Source organism: Argopecten irradians, chromosome 2 (genome assembly GCF_041381155.1).
Source record: "Argopecten irradians isolate NY chromosome 2, Ai_NY, whole genome shotgun sequence".
Lineage (NCBI taxonomy): Eukaryota > Metazoa > Mollusca > Bivalvia > Pectinida > Pectinidae > Argopecten > Argopecten irradians.
The window spans coordinates 51,125,038-51,143,753 of record NC_091135.1 but is presented as its reverse complement, the minus strand read 5'-3'; the positions used below and the strand labels follow the sequence as shown (position 1 = coordinate 51,143,753).

Below are 18,716 nucleotides of genomic sequence, written 5' to 3'. Positions count from 1 at the left end.
CTTTTATTTATTTATGCAGTTTCGAAAATAATGATAATATTTTATAATCAGTTATTTATTTTTCATTAATGCAATTATTGAAAAAAACATATGAGATACATTCATATCGATTGTTTACCATTGTCGATATTTGTATTGATATAGACATACACCATTGAGAATAACAAACAATAGCATACTTTTGTGTGGGGAAGTTACTCTGTAAGTAGATTAAATCGATTTTTTCTGATTGAGTGTTTTATATTGATTTTACAGTTTAGAAATTTAAGTACAGCACTATTAATATCACTGCTTATATTTTTTATACAAATATCAATATTATAAACTATGTATAAATCGGAATCGATTTATACATAAACGTCGATATGTGTAAGGTAATGCACACGTGTACGCGTGTTACGGAGCTACAAGATGTGTTGTTAACATACATAACCTGATGACTTGCATTGTTAATGAAGCGTTGAGCTAAAAAAAACATCCGTGAACTCCAAGTCAATGTGAAGGTATTTTCAGCTACTTTTTATGAGCGGTGAACCGTTTTACCTACGACACACGACGGGTATTTAAATAACCTAGCCACCACTACTATTTTACAGTGTATCGACGGACCGTCTCGACATTGAGTTCGTTATATTCTAACGCCATCTTAGTTCTGATTAACTACTTTATACTGATCAGAGGTTTACTGTATTGTCGATAAGAGGTAAGTTATGTTTTGTTCTGTCATTGTTTAATTGTACATCTATATCAAGGGATAAGTACGTGAATACAGTAGCATTTCTTACAATAATGCATGCATGTCAACATAAACACACGGGTTGCCATAACGACAGAGTTATACACATTCAGAACAGCCACTTTATCATAGTCCACCCATCAGTATATGTTAAAAAGATGTATTTATATGTGTGTATGATATTGAAAGGTACGAATGTTTTCAAATTCGTGATAACAAGCTGATACATGATCTCCGTGCTATACTTTATTGTGAATCAGTCATGTGTGCCAGGTAAATAAAAAGGTAACGCAGCGTTAGTCGTCGTTAGGATCAATATTTACTTTTATATGTTGGCGTTAGAAACATACAATAACAAATGCATAGTGTCAGTGATTGGTGATAATATCGCTTATACAAATCACGCCAGTGTGGCACACAATGAGGTGGCACTAATACTAGCATGTTGCAGCGTCTTACGCCATGATGCACACAGGGAAATAATGAGGGGACTACTGACCTCTATACTGTTGGAACATTATTGCATCTCTCCTCAACCAGGAAAGCGAAACAAAAATAACACATTCTCTCTTACAAGCATTATTACAAGCAACTGCAAAATTGCTTATTTGCTATGTAATGTGAGGGTAAAGTCTAGCACAGAAATTGAATGAAAGTAATCAGTAGTATTAAAAAAAACATAGAAAATATTAACCACCAACTCATAACAATTCGGTAAATAGTCATGACCAACGCTTAGATCTTCCCGACGGATAATACGTTATACGCAATAAGTTATATATCCTAGTAATGTATTATTCTACCACATGTTTACAATATTAAGTAAATCGTGACATTTTCCAAGTTTTTACAGTTTTGTGACCCTCTGATATAATATCTATATCCTTGATATCCACTTATTGAAGAGTCTTGAAATCTTTCATATGTTGATTAAAGGATAGGGATATCATACTCTGGGGATCACAGAATTGTGTAATACCCAAAGTCTTGCCATGCGTTTTTCTTGTGATACCAATGATAGAATTAACATATCCTTCATCTCCTCATATGAGGGATTATTTTATCTCATACCTTGACGTTTTCACGACAATTTCACCATTTTTTACATTCTTTTCGAAGCATATTACAGAAAGATAGGAATATTAGTTGACACAGTGACGTCAAATTAAAGGTTGTAATGCATGGGTAGCCATGTAATATAGCCTCTACGACACGAGTGTTTTTCATGATACATATATCAGTAGTATACACATGGGTATGGGAACAGTGTTTTACTTGTTTATATGAGATAAATACACGTATTTCAGTAAAAAAAACGGAAAAGTTTTCGTTCGGTTTTATTTTCACATGTTTTGGGGGCCATTTACCCTACTTGCCGTACTTTTTCTTTTGATCAGGATAAACATACATACAGATAAAACTTGGACTTCCAAATATTTCGAAGATATACTTTGAAGAAATCTGATTTACATATAAATATAAAATAAGGAAACGAGTAGGCAAGTATACACATGTTTATACATACCACATGCATGCATACATACATTTACAATGCATATGCATAGTCAGACAGACGTTACACGACTGCAGTGCGGATACAGACAATGATGGTTCTATGACAGACACGTACTATTCACACAAGGATATCGGCCATAAACACACAGTAACTCCAGTACTTGTACAGTTTACGCAAGGATACCGGCCATAAATATATAACATACAACTAATATTACAGTATAAACATACGTATACAAACTATGGAAGCATGTAATATACACAATCACGTTTAAGGACTTGTTGTTTGAGATGAAACTTGATGATATAATACCTTCTGTATACGTTTGCTATTTGACACGTCTATTTAAGACTGGATTAAATAACGCATAACAGACTGGCATTCTATATTTATAAGAGATAGATCAGGCGAGTCAATCAACACTATATTAGGTATATTTCAATTTTGTAAGTACGTTATATGTAATTAAGAAAACATTCAGAAAAGAAAAGTCTTAAGAAGTTGTGTCCATCTCTTCCAGCGTGTATACTTTGAGACATATTGGCCATTACGTTTTTCTATTCATTATCCTGCTTTTGGACATGATACACATCATTGAATCACTAGTCTGAACAATTTGGGACACGAAGCAAAAGGTGGACCACACTTTCCACATAGTGTACGTGTACATTACATACTCACACGCAAATACAATCCAGTCACTTTGATGCACATTGGACTAATTTTCATCTTCAACCTAATTTAAGAGAATCTAGTTATAATACCGATAATCCTTAATCCACCATCGATTTATTTATGAATAACTTTTTCCTTCTTGCTTTGTATTCATATTCCATAAAATCACACAATGCAAAATTCAATTTCGCAATAAATTGTTATTGTTAATATTGGTTTGGTAATGATATTATAAGCAGATTATCATAATAAATTGTGAAAATTAAAAAATAGATTTAATTACATTTACTTTACCAATTGGTGTTAAATTCAGTGATATAGCACTATAAAAAAGGGCAACAGTTCCACTATACAAGAAGACACAACACGAACACACATCAGTCTCCCAGTACACTTACCTCGCACAACATACACGCAACACACCGCATACATGGGAGGCCGTCCTTACATGACCATAGCTGTTTATAGGACGTTAATAAATCAAACAAACAAACAAATCGTCTTTTACAGTATACAATGAGTGATTTTAATTGTAATTTTAGCTCACCTACCCAAAGGACAAGTAAACGTATGCAGTGGTGCGGCGTCTGTCCGGTATAACGTTGAAAATGAACCCCCGTTGAAAACTGACCTGACCCCCGTTGAAAACTGACCTCGGGCCATTTTTCAACGCTGAAAAATGACCCCAAATGCCGTTGAAAACTTAACTTTAAGGACACATTTCACACCGACACGTTGAAAATGGATCCCGTTGCAAAAACTGACCCCATAAAAATTAGTTTATCATTACGGAACCAACCGCTACAAAATATATCTCGACAAACATTTCCCTATGACTCGATCTAACTCTGGAAAAAAAATGAATGTCAAAATTCAAGTTCATAATTTTCAATGCTCAATATTCATATTCAGTTCTTGCGGGAAAGGGCATAAAACTATAAACAGTCTTGTTAGTGTTCGAATACACCAAAATGGAATTAACCCATTAAAAAATGTGCGCATAATTAAATCAGTTGTCCTTCCTGTTATACTCTATGGATGCGAGCTATGGGCGAATCCAACAAAGTCATCTCAAACCGAGCTAGAGCGAACGCAAAGATATGCAGCTAGACAACGTCAGGGTTTTGAAAAAACATCATCTTCAGCGATAACGACAAGAGCCCTTGGACTTACGGATATTTGCTGCGAAGTTGAAAAGCGCAAGTTATTCTTTTGAATAAAATTTGTAATGCAAGTGTAGGCTTCTTGAAGAAATCACTATTTTAAATTAGGCTTTGTGATTTTACAATGTTTGCAATACCAGCTTCATTAAGGATAAAGCGGAGACAATGCTAAAATTTGAAATACATTCGTTTCACCTCGAATTTGTCCTATCATCAGTGAAATGTAGTGCTAGACAATGGAAGACGTTTTCTTAAAAACATTACAGAACATTTTATTTCAATGGATGGTACCGTGAACGGACCATAGTGTACTACTGAAAAATTACAAATGTATACATTCGAATATTGGCCCAAATCCTCTATGAGAAGTAAGTTTGAAGTATCCGAAACAGACATGGGCTATTGCGGAATTAGTAATACTTTCATACAGATCAGAAACGAATAATGTCATATGTAAATTGTGTCGGAAAGAAACGGATAGCATTGCTAAGCACTTCCTTATACAGTGTCCATCCTTATACAAATCCGGATGCATTGTTAGAACATGTTGTAAATACGTTAAAGGTTAGTGACTATGTGAAATATGACTTACTTGAAGATGATGATCAATATTTGTTTCTTCTGGGTGCGCCCTTCAAGTAGGGCGTTAGAATTGTACCTGCTGCCCCTATTGCATGATCGTAAAAGACGACTAATTTTAGGATCTTATCTTTTCTTTTCTTTCTTACTGATTTTATCTTTCCTAATGCCTTCCTTAGCACCGCCTCACGTTTGGCCTTGCGTTGAGCGTTCGCCCCTGTGAGGAAGGCTCTGGGTTCTGTCCCCTGGCCGAAACACACAAAAGTCTATAAAAGTGGTAGTTTCTGCTCCTGCTTAGCGCTCAGCAAACGGGGAGTAGGACGACTGGTTCGCCCGTTGTCAGTATAATGTGACCGGGTGGGGTGTGTTGCTTGGTGTCTTCGGCGACACGCTTCAGTGATATAGCACTATAAAAAGGGCAATAGTTCCACTATTCAAGAAGACACAACATGAACATACCGCAGTCTCCCATAACACGCACCTCGCACAACATACACGCAACACACCGCATACATGGGAGGCCGTCCTTACATGACCATAGCTGTTAATAGGACGTTAATTAATCAAACAAACAAACACAAAAATTCGAGACTTTGAATGGAAATAGATTGTTTGTTTGATTTATTAACGTCCTATTAACAGCTATGGTCATGTAAGGACGGCCCCCCATGTATGCGGTGTGTTGCGTGTATGTTGTGCGAGGTGAGTGTACTGGGAGACTGCGGTATGTTCGTGTTGTGGAAATAGAAAATGACGAGTGGGAAAGCTGCATCAAAGTTGCCCGACACATAGAGCTTATGCTCTCAGAAGTAAATTTTCTTCTTACAAACTGACACTTTATCTGAAATGTCAGCTAAACGGACCAATTGACTTTACATAGCCTGCATTGTTTATCACAAAATATGTAACTTATGCACCAGTTACCGTGTTATCTTTGATTCAATCGAGTTAATGTTATAATATTTCATTCGTGTAAGACATGTAATCTCAATATTGAGGAAATAAAGAATCTGTCTGTCTGCCTGTCTGTCGGTCTAGGCATCGATTGACTGGTATTAACATTGTGAAGATGTTTTAACTTCACAAAGTATACATCCAGAAAAGAGACAAAATGTATATTGTTTAACGTTCTAAAAATTATTTAAAATGTGCATGTCTAATCTCAACGAAAATAGAACAAGTATTTATAATTATGATTTATTATAAATGATTATGAGGTCACCGGACAGTTTCTGATCTAACTATAATTTATTTCTCGAGTTATTATTTGATATTTATGTGTTTATCTTATTAGATCACTGAATAGCAAATGAAGGCTGGGTAGATATCTATTTTGTTTTATATTTTTGAGCCCCACAGATGTGATTATGTTCGACATAGTGCGAATGTATATTGTAACAAAATAAGACTGGCGTATTGTGACGTAACGTGTTTAAAGCGATTTTACAATTATTCTTTTTTATTATCAAATGTTAATATGATTTATAATGTGGTCGTTGATAATAATTTGCAAATTAATTAATGTCATTTAGAAATAATAACTGTAAATTGTAAATTTGGTTTTAGACTGGTTTTCAATAAGGGTAACCTAACAGGCTAAATGGACTTGAGTGAACATAACTATCTAGATTTAATGCTAATGAATCGAAATAACCGTTTAAAGTTTAGTCTACAAGTTTACTAGTAAACTTTAGTATTTATTGTCTGATTTCAATTGAATTTTGTATTTGCTTGATATCAATGAGTCTAAGAAGGGGTACATTGTAGATACTGGTCAAAATCCGTCAATATTTGCAAGAGTTCCGGAACTCGATAACTTAGTTATTAACAATATTTTCAACTCTAAACAACCATCATTTTTTGTGATGTTTAAACTGCTGTGCAGGGACACATCAACATCCGTGAAATTCTTGTGTAATCAGATATCATTCATATTACCGTAACTTTGGGGCCGCGGTTGCGGAGTGGATAAAGCGTTCAACATCTAGCCCTCTACGTCTTGGTCGCGAATCTTACGTAGGACAGTTACAAGATACTGGCCGTAGCTATATACATCTACCTCCTAACCCTGTACGTCATTAAATCACCCTGGTTGTTTATAGAACTTAAAACAAATAAAACAAACCTTTACAAAATAAGACGTGATATACTAGTTTATCGAACATGTATAAGTATGACTTCAAAATACAATTACGCCTCTAAACAGTTTTTATTTATGTAGAAACAAGTAGTTTTTTCTAATGTTCAAATCATTATTAATGTTTGTAAAATATGTTATCCCCTTACAAGGAGAAATGCATTTTCAAGTGTGGTATGTGTCATAAGTAGTTTTTAAAGCTGATATCTTGATTTTTATCAAGAGCATCCAGGGTAATCTAAACAAAACTGCAGTTTATTTTACGCGTAGATTTCACAAAATAATGCATTGTTTAGCATAAATTTGTGAAACTACATGCTGAATTCGCTTTATTCCGCGATTCTTTCTTTCGTAAAGTTTTGTCAGTTTTCAAGTTAAAACAAAAATATCACCCCTTCTTAGAGAATTGATATTGGTTTAATTAAATTACTTTTAACCATAGGATAGATTTTCTAGCTTCCATTCATTCCCTTCCCCAACGTCTACACTAACCTAGAGAAATAACGACAACAATTAACAAAACAATTTCGAATTGGTTACAGACGTTTTCTTTCCAACCAAAAGAAGGTGGGTTCAAATGATTGGGTTGTAAAAATCATCGACGAAAATATAAAGTAATATGTTTTATTAACATTAAGAAACTAATTAATAATAGCCCATAATTATAGTTTTGTAGCATAATTCACTGGTACTCGGATAAACATAACAAATAAACTGTACGATAATAATGCGCCAAATTGATGACCTCATAGGGTGATATCGCATCCTAGGTTGTTGAAGAATTCCGTAGTTTGAGAACACGCATCTCCCCAAACAGACGGACGATCAGACAGAGTGATTACTTTAGAAAAAATGTCAACTTTGAAATGCCGTAATAAAAGCCAAGACACTTCGATCTTTAAACAAGGTATTTGTTACGTAATACAGAATTTTAATTAAAATCGTTATGGTTATGTAATTGAAATTCCAACACCGAAGAGACGCTTACATTGGGAAAGGCGATAACCGAAAACGTGAATTATGTTAGTGCAAGAATCCACTGCCGTTGAAAATTGGCCCTCAAAGCTGTAAATTTTCAATGACATTCGGGGTAAGGTTTCAACGGCGGTTCATTTTCAACGTTTCACCGACGTCAAATTTTCCATTTAAACAACTAGAGTCAAATAGGCTAAACTATTTAATCGATTTATTCTTGATAACCAAGAGACTTGAGACGTAATATAGGGCCAATGACATGCTGGGATAAAGGGCTTCCAAATTTGTTCAAATTAGTGACCCTGACCTTAATTCAAGTTCATAGGGGTAAGATAGGCTTAAATCTTTAAATAACTTCTTATCAAGAACCAAGAGGTCTAGACACCTGATATTACCAGAGTCATTCATAGAAACTATTATTGACTTTTATGTCTTAAGTATGCACCCTGTCAACAGGCGAGTGATCCGGGCCCATTGGGGCATTGCTTATCAAAGTTTATCTAAGGAATCGTGTCCAAACTACTGTGGAATTCAATACCAAGCAGAGTGACGTTCCCCTTACTCATTGCAAATCAAGATTTGGAAGCAATCTGTGCTGCCTATCCCAAAAAACTATATTTTTGAAATATTAAAGTCCAGATAAAGTAGCAAACCAACTCAAGTTCTGTTACAGCTTCTTCATTTGCATATTCTCAACAACTTTCCACTTCCTAACGTCTCTCTTGATACCTCATCGCGTTTGACCTTCAGTTGAGCGCTCGCCCATGTGAGGTAGGCTCTGGGTTCTGTCCCCTGGCTTAGACACACCATAGTCTTTAAAAGTTATAGTTTCTGCTCCGGATTAGCACTCAGCATAAAGGATGTAGGACGATTGACTGTCTATATAATGTGACCGGGTGGGGTGTGTTGCTTTGTATATCCGGCTGCTATAGTCAAACTTCACTATTAAAAGGCCAAGAGTGCACAAGACACTACACGAATGTACCACATTATCCCAAACAACGCACCTCGCATTTCACATACGTAAGACACCATGATGTACATTAGAGGCCGTCCTTAAATGAGCCTGACTGTTCATAGGACGTACATATAATAAACCACACCAATTTACCAATCACCTTACGGAAATGATATAAAGGCTTCATCAATGTTGTATCCACATTTGAAATGAAAACATTTTATGCATTAATGTAAATCATAGTCAACATAGACTCGAAGATGGCATCATCAGTTTTTTCAAGAGAAGTCCTATCAGCCTAACTCCCAATGACCGCAAAAGGAGTAACGCGGACGTAATTTTGCCCCTAATTTGCGGTATATATCCGCATTTGTTTTTATTATCAAAAACTGATTTCTTATATTATTTTGTAGTCTTCAAGCATCAACGATGCTTCGCAACTCACGACGAGCGGAAGATTCCACTCCTCTCCCTAGGGAATCAAGACGGTATGGACCTCATAAGGTTAGTTACCACTGGTTATCCCAACTGAAGGACATCAGGGAACTGTACCTGGACGCGTACGATTTCGACATATGTGGTACGTATATAGATTATTTAACACTTCGTGAGCTTTATCTTTTTATGATAAAAAGAGTATGCTTTTGGTGTATACGATGCTTTCTAAGTCAAAAGACCCCAGATTCATAGTAAGGGGCATATACTGCTAAATAATTTTCATGCATCTAGATTAAGGAATACAGTAGAACACTGTTATAACTAACTTCTAAGGATGGATTCTTTGTAAACGGGTAAAACGTGTTTACTCTTTACGTAAACCACATTCCTAAAGGCTATATATATATTTGTAGGGTAAACATGAATATTTGTGAACAACATATATGAATTTGAATTTATTCATTTGGTTAAATCGACTGACACATAGAAACCCGGAATTATTACTAGTTGTGTCCGAATCCAATTCCGTATACAAATGTAGCCCGTGATCACATGATGTAAGTGTCAATAGATGAATGAAATACAGTATATATAAACCAACAACAATGTTATCAATGGATTAAATGATATTTGTTTTTAGACTACGTACCATACAGTTATTATAGAAAATTCCTGGAAGATGAACGCCTCTTTGGTACCGTTAATACAGGTACGTGATCTTTCTTTTTAAAATAAAGATTTACCTGTCAATTTTGATACAATTTGCATTTTCATCTCGGGCCTAACCAAGTTCTATGTTCTACCAATATGATTATGAAACAACCCTAATATGATTATAACCTAAGAATTATTTTCCCGGTTTGAAATGAGATCAACGATGTCTTACAGAGCAAGTTGAATTTTAAGTCACCTTCGTGCAAAAGAAAAATGTTTAATCCTTTTCTTAGTAAAGTTGTGCTGCGAATGTCTAATGACCGTTAATAAGCTCTTGGACGTCTTGTTATTATTTTAATCACACCAGACGTCACAATATATATATATAATATTTCAGTATAAAAAAAAACCTAAATGGGAACAACCGTTTCTTTTGATGTCTTCGACATTAAGCATGCATCAATTTTAATGAGGCATAAAACGATCATAAAAAGTACTGAATAAGTCATGAAAGAACACAGAATCCAATCAATGTCATACCATTTAGAGGAACAAAGAACATATATGTATATTTGTCTTTTTCATTTTATTCCCATGATAAGCATCCTTCCTCCCTACACTGTACTAATTGGAATGCTTTATTTCAATTTATAAGATGATGAAGATGATGCAGACGAAAACGATCTTAACAGCGAGATTCATCTGACAAAGGTGGATCTGAAGATCAAGCAAAATGCTTTTGTCCACCATACCGATAAGTATAAATGCATATCAAAGAGGATTTATGAAGGAAAGGAGGAGCCCGCAGCCCTTGTAGTACGACGAGGGCAGATATTTACCATTGAGATGACCTTTGACCGGGAATATGACGCTAAAAAGCATGACCTCCAGTTGCAATTCAGGACCGGTAAAATAATCGTTTTAAGCATATAAATATCATCAAAAATATTGTGTTACATGTTTTATTTGCTGCCAATTTTTTTTTTTTTTTTTTTTTTTTTGCAATTTATTTTTAGCTCACCTGGCCCGAATGGCCGGTGAGCTTATGTCATGGCACGACGTCCGTCGTCCGTCCGTCCGTCCGTCAACATTTCCTTTAGATCGCTACAAGTCATCACGTTCAACATGGATTGTGACAGAAACATATAGAGAAGAGGAATAAATTGTGGCTCTGACCCTCCGGGGGCAGGAGGGGCGGGCCAGATAGGGACAAAATAGGTAAATCCTTTAAATTGCAACTGTCATATAGTTCTTTATGGATCGTTACCAAATTTGGTCAGAGAAATCCTCTAGGGAAGGGGAACATTGAATAAAATGTTACTCTAACCCCGGGGGCAGAAGGGATAGGGCCCAATACGGGGAATATAGGTACATTTTAGGTAGATTAGGTAAAATAGGTATATTTTAACCAAATTTGGCCAGAAACATCCTCTAGGGAAGGGAAACAGAATGTTTATAAATTTTGGCTTTGACACCCGGGAGCAGGAGGAGCGGGGCCTTATAGGGGTAATTGATATAAATCCTTTAAATCGCTACTGGTCATAGAGTTTTGCATTGATTGTAACCAGATTTGGCCAGAAACATCCTCTAGGGAAGAGGAATAGAGTTGTATAGATTTTGGTTTGTTTGTTTGTTTGATTAATTAACGCCCTATTAACAGCTATGGTCATGTAAGGACGGCCTCCCATGCGGTGTGCTGCGTGTTTTGGGAGACTGCGGTGTATTCATGTTGTGTCTTCTTGTATAGTGGAACTGTTGCCCTTTTTATAGTGCTATATCACTGAAGCATGCCGCCGAAGACACATAGATTTTGGCCCCATGGGCAGGGATGCAGAGCCCAATAGGGGAAATAGAGGTAAATCCTTTAAATCGCTATTAGTCATAAGATTTCTTCATGGATTGTAACTCAATTTGACCCGAAACATCCTTAGGGGGAGGGGTATAGAATGTGTAAAAATTTCGGCTCTTACCTTGCGGGGGCAAGAGGGGCGGGCCTGATAGGGGAAATAGGGGATAAATATTTAAATTTCTTTAGAAAAGAAACAATGAACCTGTTTTCAGAGCAAAACTTGTCATTATAAGGCAGGTGAGTGATACAGGCCCTCTGGGCCTTTTTTGATTTTACAATCAGTGCAACAGGGTATTTACTTATCACGTTTTTAAAAGGTAACTTTATTTCTTTTCGTGACTTCTTTATGACCGTGATGGCCGAGTGGTTAAGTGTCCCGACATTACCACATATTCCCATTAGCCCTGCACCTGTGGGTCGCGAATTCTAATCCCACGTGGACAGTTGCTAGGTACTGATACTGGTCGGTGTTTTTTCCGATACTCCAGTTTTCCTCAAAGCTAAACACATCATACCAAGTATATCAAGTGAAGTACTACCCCGTTTCCTGCAACGAAATAACCATTTTCACTTCTTTTTGTACACCAAGGACTGAATCCGGATGAATCCAAGGGAACTAAAATCACCATCGATATTGATGAAGATGGAAACAAATTCAACAACAGTAACAAGTGGCAAGCCCGAGTGGCGTCCAAAATGCCAGCCCAGACATTAGACATAGAGATATATTCCCCCTACGATTGTATTGTGGGAGAGTGGGACATGCATGTGTATACAATTTCTAAAGACAAACGAGGAGTCGAGAAGAAGCTTCACTACAAACATGACGAGGACATCTTCATCCTCTTCAATGCCTGGTGCAAAGGTGACCATTTACCTGCTATTCAGCTTCCAGATTTGTTAATTAGAACATTCCCATTGTGATATATAAGTTAAACTCGTTAGTTTCGAATACTTCACATTCTAATTGATTTAAAAAGAAAGTCTGCAATACCGTGTTTTAGTGAAGTCAACCGCATTAAATTCTTGTTGTGAAATCGAACAAGACATGTGGTTAGGGACAGTATATATTTACGATTAAAATCGATGAAAGAATTACGTTATAAATAATATTAACTACACCATGGCGGAAACAGAGTGTTCGTTTCGAACGACGTTTTGCGACGGGAGATTGTTACAGGATTCGTAATTCGTAAAGTTTCAAACATGTAATCTTCACCCCGTCAACGACATTCTTTCAAGAACTGAAATCCACTCCTACATATAATTACAAATCCATGACGCCTTTTGATTGATTAATCACTATTAAAACTTATGCTGTTGCGTCTGCGATTGACAATGGATTTCTGCTGACTAGTGAACATAATGTACAATTTAGACCTAAAAATCGTTTCCACGTACATTTGTATGTGCCATACATGTACAGTGTTTGTGACGGAAGCAGAGTCACGTATACGCGAATTTCTTTTCAAATGTGTTCGTTTCGATTTTAACAAGAAATGCGGACGTACAATTAAATAAACATCGATATGATTTATCTCTGAAATAAGTAAACCAAACATTGCAGACTATTTCCTGCATAGAATAAGGCCGTGTATTTTTTTTTCATTTAAATGATAGTACATAAATCTAACTGCTTATGAAGTCATATAACATCGGTACGAAGGCTGCCTCTGTATTAAGACCACCTGCTTAATAAATATTATGATAAGTTACAAGTTGCATGAAAATATCACGTGGACATAATACAATTTATTAAACCATTGTAACTTGGACTTAACGACATATCTTTAAAGATGATCCACCGCCGAAAAAAGCATAAACGTTACCCATCATTTGAACAATAACAAATGCGTAATATTGCCGTTGAATTGGTTCGGGCGCAATTGATTTTTAATATCTCTATCTTGAATTAAAATATGTCAATACACATCAACTAGACTTATTTTCATAGTTTATCCAAGAATGTCTGGTACAATGTATCCTCTCCATTTTTAATTTGCACAATGATTGCGGATGTTAGGAATGTTCTCTCAATATACTGCTCAATTACTCCGTAAGTATATTTCCTAGTAGACTTATAACCCAATTAAATGTAACCTGCATGCAGTGTATTTAACATATTCATTATGAACATGTAACTGATAAATTAATACCATCAGATTTACACGAATTCGAAAAAATCAGTCATATGTGAATCTATTAATTTTTGTATTATGAACTCTCGTAACACATTGTAGCACGTGAATATGAACTCAATACTTCACCTGACATCGAGAATCAGTAAATATGAAACATAAAGAGGTGTATGGCATTCCGCCTAAATATTTTTGCGAGTAAATGATAAGTCGATCATTACGTCCATGATAGTTTTCTAAAACAGGTCTTGTTCATAAACGACACGAAAACATCAAACTTATTAGGAATATATATTAATAAAATTGAAAAACCATTAACAAACAAATGTGTATATGTATAAGTGATATCCATAATTCGATTTATGGATGTCCATGATTAAAAAACAGCCTAATCTGCAGTAATAATATTAGGTATCAATATCTCTATTATCAAATCAGTGAAATAACAAGGACGTAGTTAGATGACTTATAAATCCTTGTTCATCATACTGGCACAAGTTGTGATGAGTTTGGTTGTTTCACTGATTTCTTTACGCTATATGATGGCCACCATAGCAAGAAGTAACTGAAAGTAAAGTTGTAAAAATTATGGTTTGCTCGAATAGTACAGGTACGGTACAAGTACAAACATTTTGCAAGTGGAAGCGATTTTGATTTTTTTTTCAAATATGTACATGCGTCTGATGAAATATACCAATCACAGGTTCAGCAGCATAAGTTTAAACAGTGATTGACAAATCAAAATGCTCCATGGATTTGCAATTGTAAGTGAGAGTGGCATTCAGTGTTTGACAGAATGTTGGTTGCGGCCGGGGTGAAGGCTACCTGTGAGATCACATCAAAGAATTGTTTTACGAATCGTACAACAATCGTACAACAATCTCCCGCCGCGAAACGTCATTCCAAAAGAACGCTCTCTGTTTCCGCCGTGGTGCAATTTATTCTAGAAGAGCATTGTAGAGTTTTTTCTCAACTAATAGTAATTTATAGCTGTTTCTATTTTGTACATTTTCTTTGTGTTCAACTAATATGCAAAATATTCCATATTGTTTTTCTGCTCACAATTTTTTATGGTATACATCTTTTGGTAACAATAATACATAAAATTGTACGTTTGAAAGTATAAAAATGGGTGCGTATTATAAGATGATGCTCAGAAAATGTTTGTATGCAGTGCACAGAACTACATTTATTTAATGTTAAAATGATGTAACATTCAACAGATGATGACGTCTATATGCCGGAAGATCCAGACTACAAGTCAAACGTTGATCCCAGAGATGAGTACGTGTTGAACCCAAGCGGAGCTGTATACACAGGGGGATTGTGGTCTAAAGCTTGGAGGTTTGGACAGGTATTATATGCTTTGAATTTGTTTTTTGGTGTAATGCAATGCAGCGCGAGCTCAATTTGGAAATGTTCGTTTGTTGAGGCAACATACAACTAGTACATGACCGTAAGATCATATATACTTATGAATGATGATTTGTTTAGACAAAAAGATTAAGAAAACCATTTGTATATAAAACAAGAGGCCCATGGGCCTAAACGGTCATCTGACTATTAGTACAATACAACATAGTCATTTAAAGATTTTAGCCTATTTGACCCCTATGGCCTTGAATGAAGATAAAGGTCATTCATTTGAACAAACTTGGTAGCCCTTCATCCCAGCATGCGGCAGGCCTAATATCAGGTCTCTAGGCCTCTTGGCCTCTTGGCCTCTGAAGGCTTTCACAGTAGCTCCAATTTGAGCCAACCTGTTTGCCGTGGGTTGCATCTCGTATCCGGGGGAAGAAGGTCCTGGTGGTTGAATAGGTTTTGCTCTTTTTTCTTCCTTTTTTTACTGCTACACACTACTTTGGCTTCAGACTCCGGTTAGACGAGAGGTAATATGGGCCCTGTATTATCAATCGGCTGGTCATGCCGAGCCCTTGATTCGTAGATCTCCAAGAAGGCGGTGGCTTAGGGTCAATCGTGAGTTTAATTTGGATTGTCTTGATTCGCAAGCTTGATTTGAATTATGTTTGTTCGAAATATTCTTCCGAGTATACTATCTGTGTAACCCTGACACTTTGACGTTGGATATCCATGTCATCATGAGTGTCCCCCTGTTGGGCTCCGAGGTGGGTAGGGGCACAGCTAGCGAATTGTAATAAACTCTAAAAGATGGCTTCCAAAAACAAACAAAATGAACTACAACCAAAATCTCCCCAAAAAGGAATCAACCACAAATCAACAAACAAAAAGCGGTACAACAAACACATTCCCAAAGTTTCTGGTCATGTCCTCTACACAGAGTGGCAAGACCACTGCAGGTTTATCACCCTTAATATTGCGAAAGGGCATCAAAGGCATTGCTGGAGATGTCAAATCTGTCAAGCCTTTGGGATTGGGTGATCTCCTAATAGAGGTTTTCCGCAAGCAACAAGCGGAGAACCTCCTTGTAACCAACAGTTTTGCCGGCCTCAGTGTGTGTGTAAAACCACACTCATCATTGAATTGCAGCAAGGGGGTAATCAGGTGCCCAGCCTTGCGCAATGACAATGAGGCCGACATACTGTCATACTTCCAAGAGGAGAACATTCCGGTCTCTCATGTTAAACGCATCATGACGAGAAAAAGTGGGAGCTTGGTCCCAACACACACTTTTATCTTAACATTCGCTACACCAACATTACCACAGAGCGTAACTGTTGGTAACCAACGTTACAATGTCACTGTCTACATCCCCAATCCATTGAGGTGCCGTAACTGCCAGAGGTACGGCCATCATGAGAGCAATTGTAGACGGAAAATGGTATGTCAGTACTGTGGCCGTGAAGGTCACGACGAAAAAGACGAATGTGACATTGTCAACCGTCACTGCGGCAATTGCGGGGGTGACCATGCTGCGTCTGCTCGCACCTGTCCTGCCTGGACTCGGGAGAGGGAGATATTACGGGTCAAATATACCCGAGGTGTCTCCTTCCCTGAAGCTAGGAGGATAGTCGAGTGTTCAGACCTGAATGTGGCAACCTATGCCCAGATCACCCGCGCAAAGACGCCTGTTGACAGTGTCACCGTCAAACATGCGTCGGTCCAGGCCTTGGTTGACAAGCCTAACTGGGACAATGATGTCCCAGATATGGCTGATGCTAAGGCCTGCAAAGTAATCATGGGGGACCCGAACAGGTTCAAGTCAGGTCCATGTAAACCACAAAACAAACCACAACAAAAACCACCTGCTGGGCCACCTGGAGCTAAAACGCCAATCCCACCGGCGTCTCCGGGACTTACACAACACCAAATTCAAACACAGAACATTAGAAAACAAGTTACTGCCGCTCGTCATAGACGTGCTTTATCTTCACCGTCTATTGACGTTAAAAAACTCCCTAATAAAACCAAGCGACCAGCTAATACACCACCGCAGGAGCAACGCCAGACCAAAACCACCAAGGTAAAGCTGGCGAGGTTCCCTGCACTAAACAACAAACCCAGTAAGGGATCAGATGACCCTATCCTTGGACGGAACATCTATGATGTTCTATCGGACGACAGCGAGTTTGGTGACAACACATTTATCGCCACCAAACAACCTACTTCAAGTAGTCCTGTCGGTCCGACAAACTATCCTCAGGGACCAACATAGAGACAAACACCATCATACAATGGAACATACGCGGATTTAAAGCGAACATAGAAGAATTAAAACATCTTATACAAACAAAAAACCCATCCATATTCTGCCTTCAAGAAATAATGCTGAAAGACACCATCAATCTCAGACAATTTACACTATACACAAAAACTCCAACAACAGGTGGCCGCGCATCAGGTGGTGTGGCGGTGGCGGTGCATAAAAACGTCCCTCACAGACACATTCAGCTAAATACCACCTTACAAGCTGTTGCTATAAGCGCAACTCTTCACCGAAAAATCTATCGTTATGCCATCCATCAATTCTTCTGGATTATGATTGGATGGTCAACGATGATCTTTGTGGAAGCGATCACTTTCCAATTATATTAAAAAATATAGGGTCACCAAACTTGAGGAGCCTATTCCTCGTTGGAATTTACATAAGGCGGATTGGGCTCAGTTTAAAACCTTATGCGCCGAGGAGCTCATCGAGGATAATTTTTTGAACCTCGATGACCCCATTGAAATTTTCACAGAAGCGCTCACTTCTATCGCTACAAAAACCATACCAAAATCCGTGCCAAAACCTACTAAGTTCCTTCTGTCAAATGATTCATTTATCAATAGATCTGGTAGAAATGCAGCTCTGAGGCGGTACTTGGCTTCGCCAACTGTCTCAAACTATAACAATTTTAAAATATGGAGAGCTAAAGCTCGAAGGTCTATTAAGTCCGACAAGAAAAGTACTTGGAAAGAGTACGTCTCAAAAATTAATTCCAATACATCTTCGAAGAAAGTTTGGGAAATGATTGGTAAAATCAGTGGGAAAGAAAAAGCAACACCATCCTCCCACCTCATTAACAAAAATAAAATATTTTCTTCAAAATCCGAAATAGCTGACGCCTTTGCCAAATTTTTTGCTAAAAATTCATCCGTCAAAAATCATTCCAAAAAATTTCAAAAAGAAAAGGAAAATAGACGTCTTAATTTTAAATCCTCCAATAGTGAAAGTTACAATAGGCCTTTCGAGATACCAGAATTGCTCGAGTCCCTTAAGAAATCAAAGGACTCGGCAGCTGGACCAGACGAAATTCCATATATGTTTTTAAAACAATTACCAGACTCTTCACTAAAATGTCTTTTAACTATATTTAATCAAGTTTACTCTTCTGGCAAAATTCCCGAGTCTTGGAAGGAATCTACTATTATACCCCTTCCGAAGCCCGGGAAAGATGCTACTGATGCCAATAACTATCGTCCTATTTCATTGACGA

General features: G+C 37.1%; 1 protein-coding gene across 1 annotated transcript in view; it reads left to right on the top strand.

The window, feature by feature from the left end:
• The first annotated feature begins 529 nt into the window (after nt 1–529).
• Nucleotides 530–18,716, top strand: part of LOC138315846 (protein-glutamine gamma-glutamyltransferase 2-like) — a 51,104-nt gene continuing 32,917 nt past the window's right edge. Inside the window, exons 1-6 of the mRNA XM_069257147.1 lie at nt 530–703; nt 9,153–9,319; nt 9,818–9,886; nt 10,487–10,738; nt 12,270–12,545; nt 15,042–15,172. Coding sequence (XP_069113248.1) covers nt 9,169–9,319; nt 9,818–9,886; nt 10,487–10,738; nt 12,270–12,545; nt 15,042–15,172 — 879 coding nt within the window. The 5' untranslated portion in view covers nt 530–703; nt 9,153–9,168. The remainder of the gene's footprint in view (nt 704–9,152; nt 9,320–9,817; nt 9,887–10,486; nt 10,739–12,269; nt 12,546–15,041; nt 15,173–18,716) is intronic.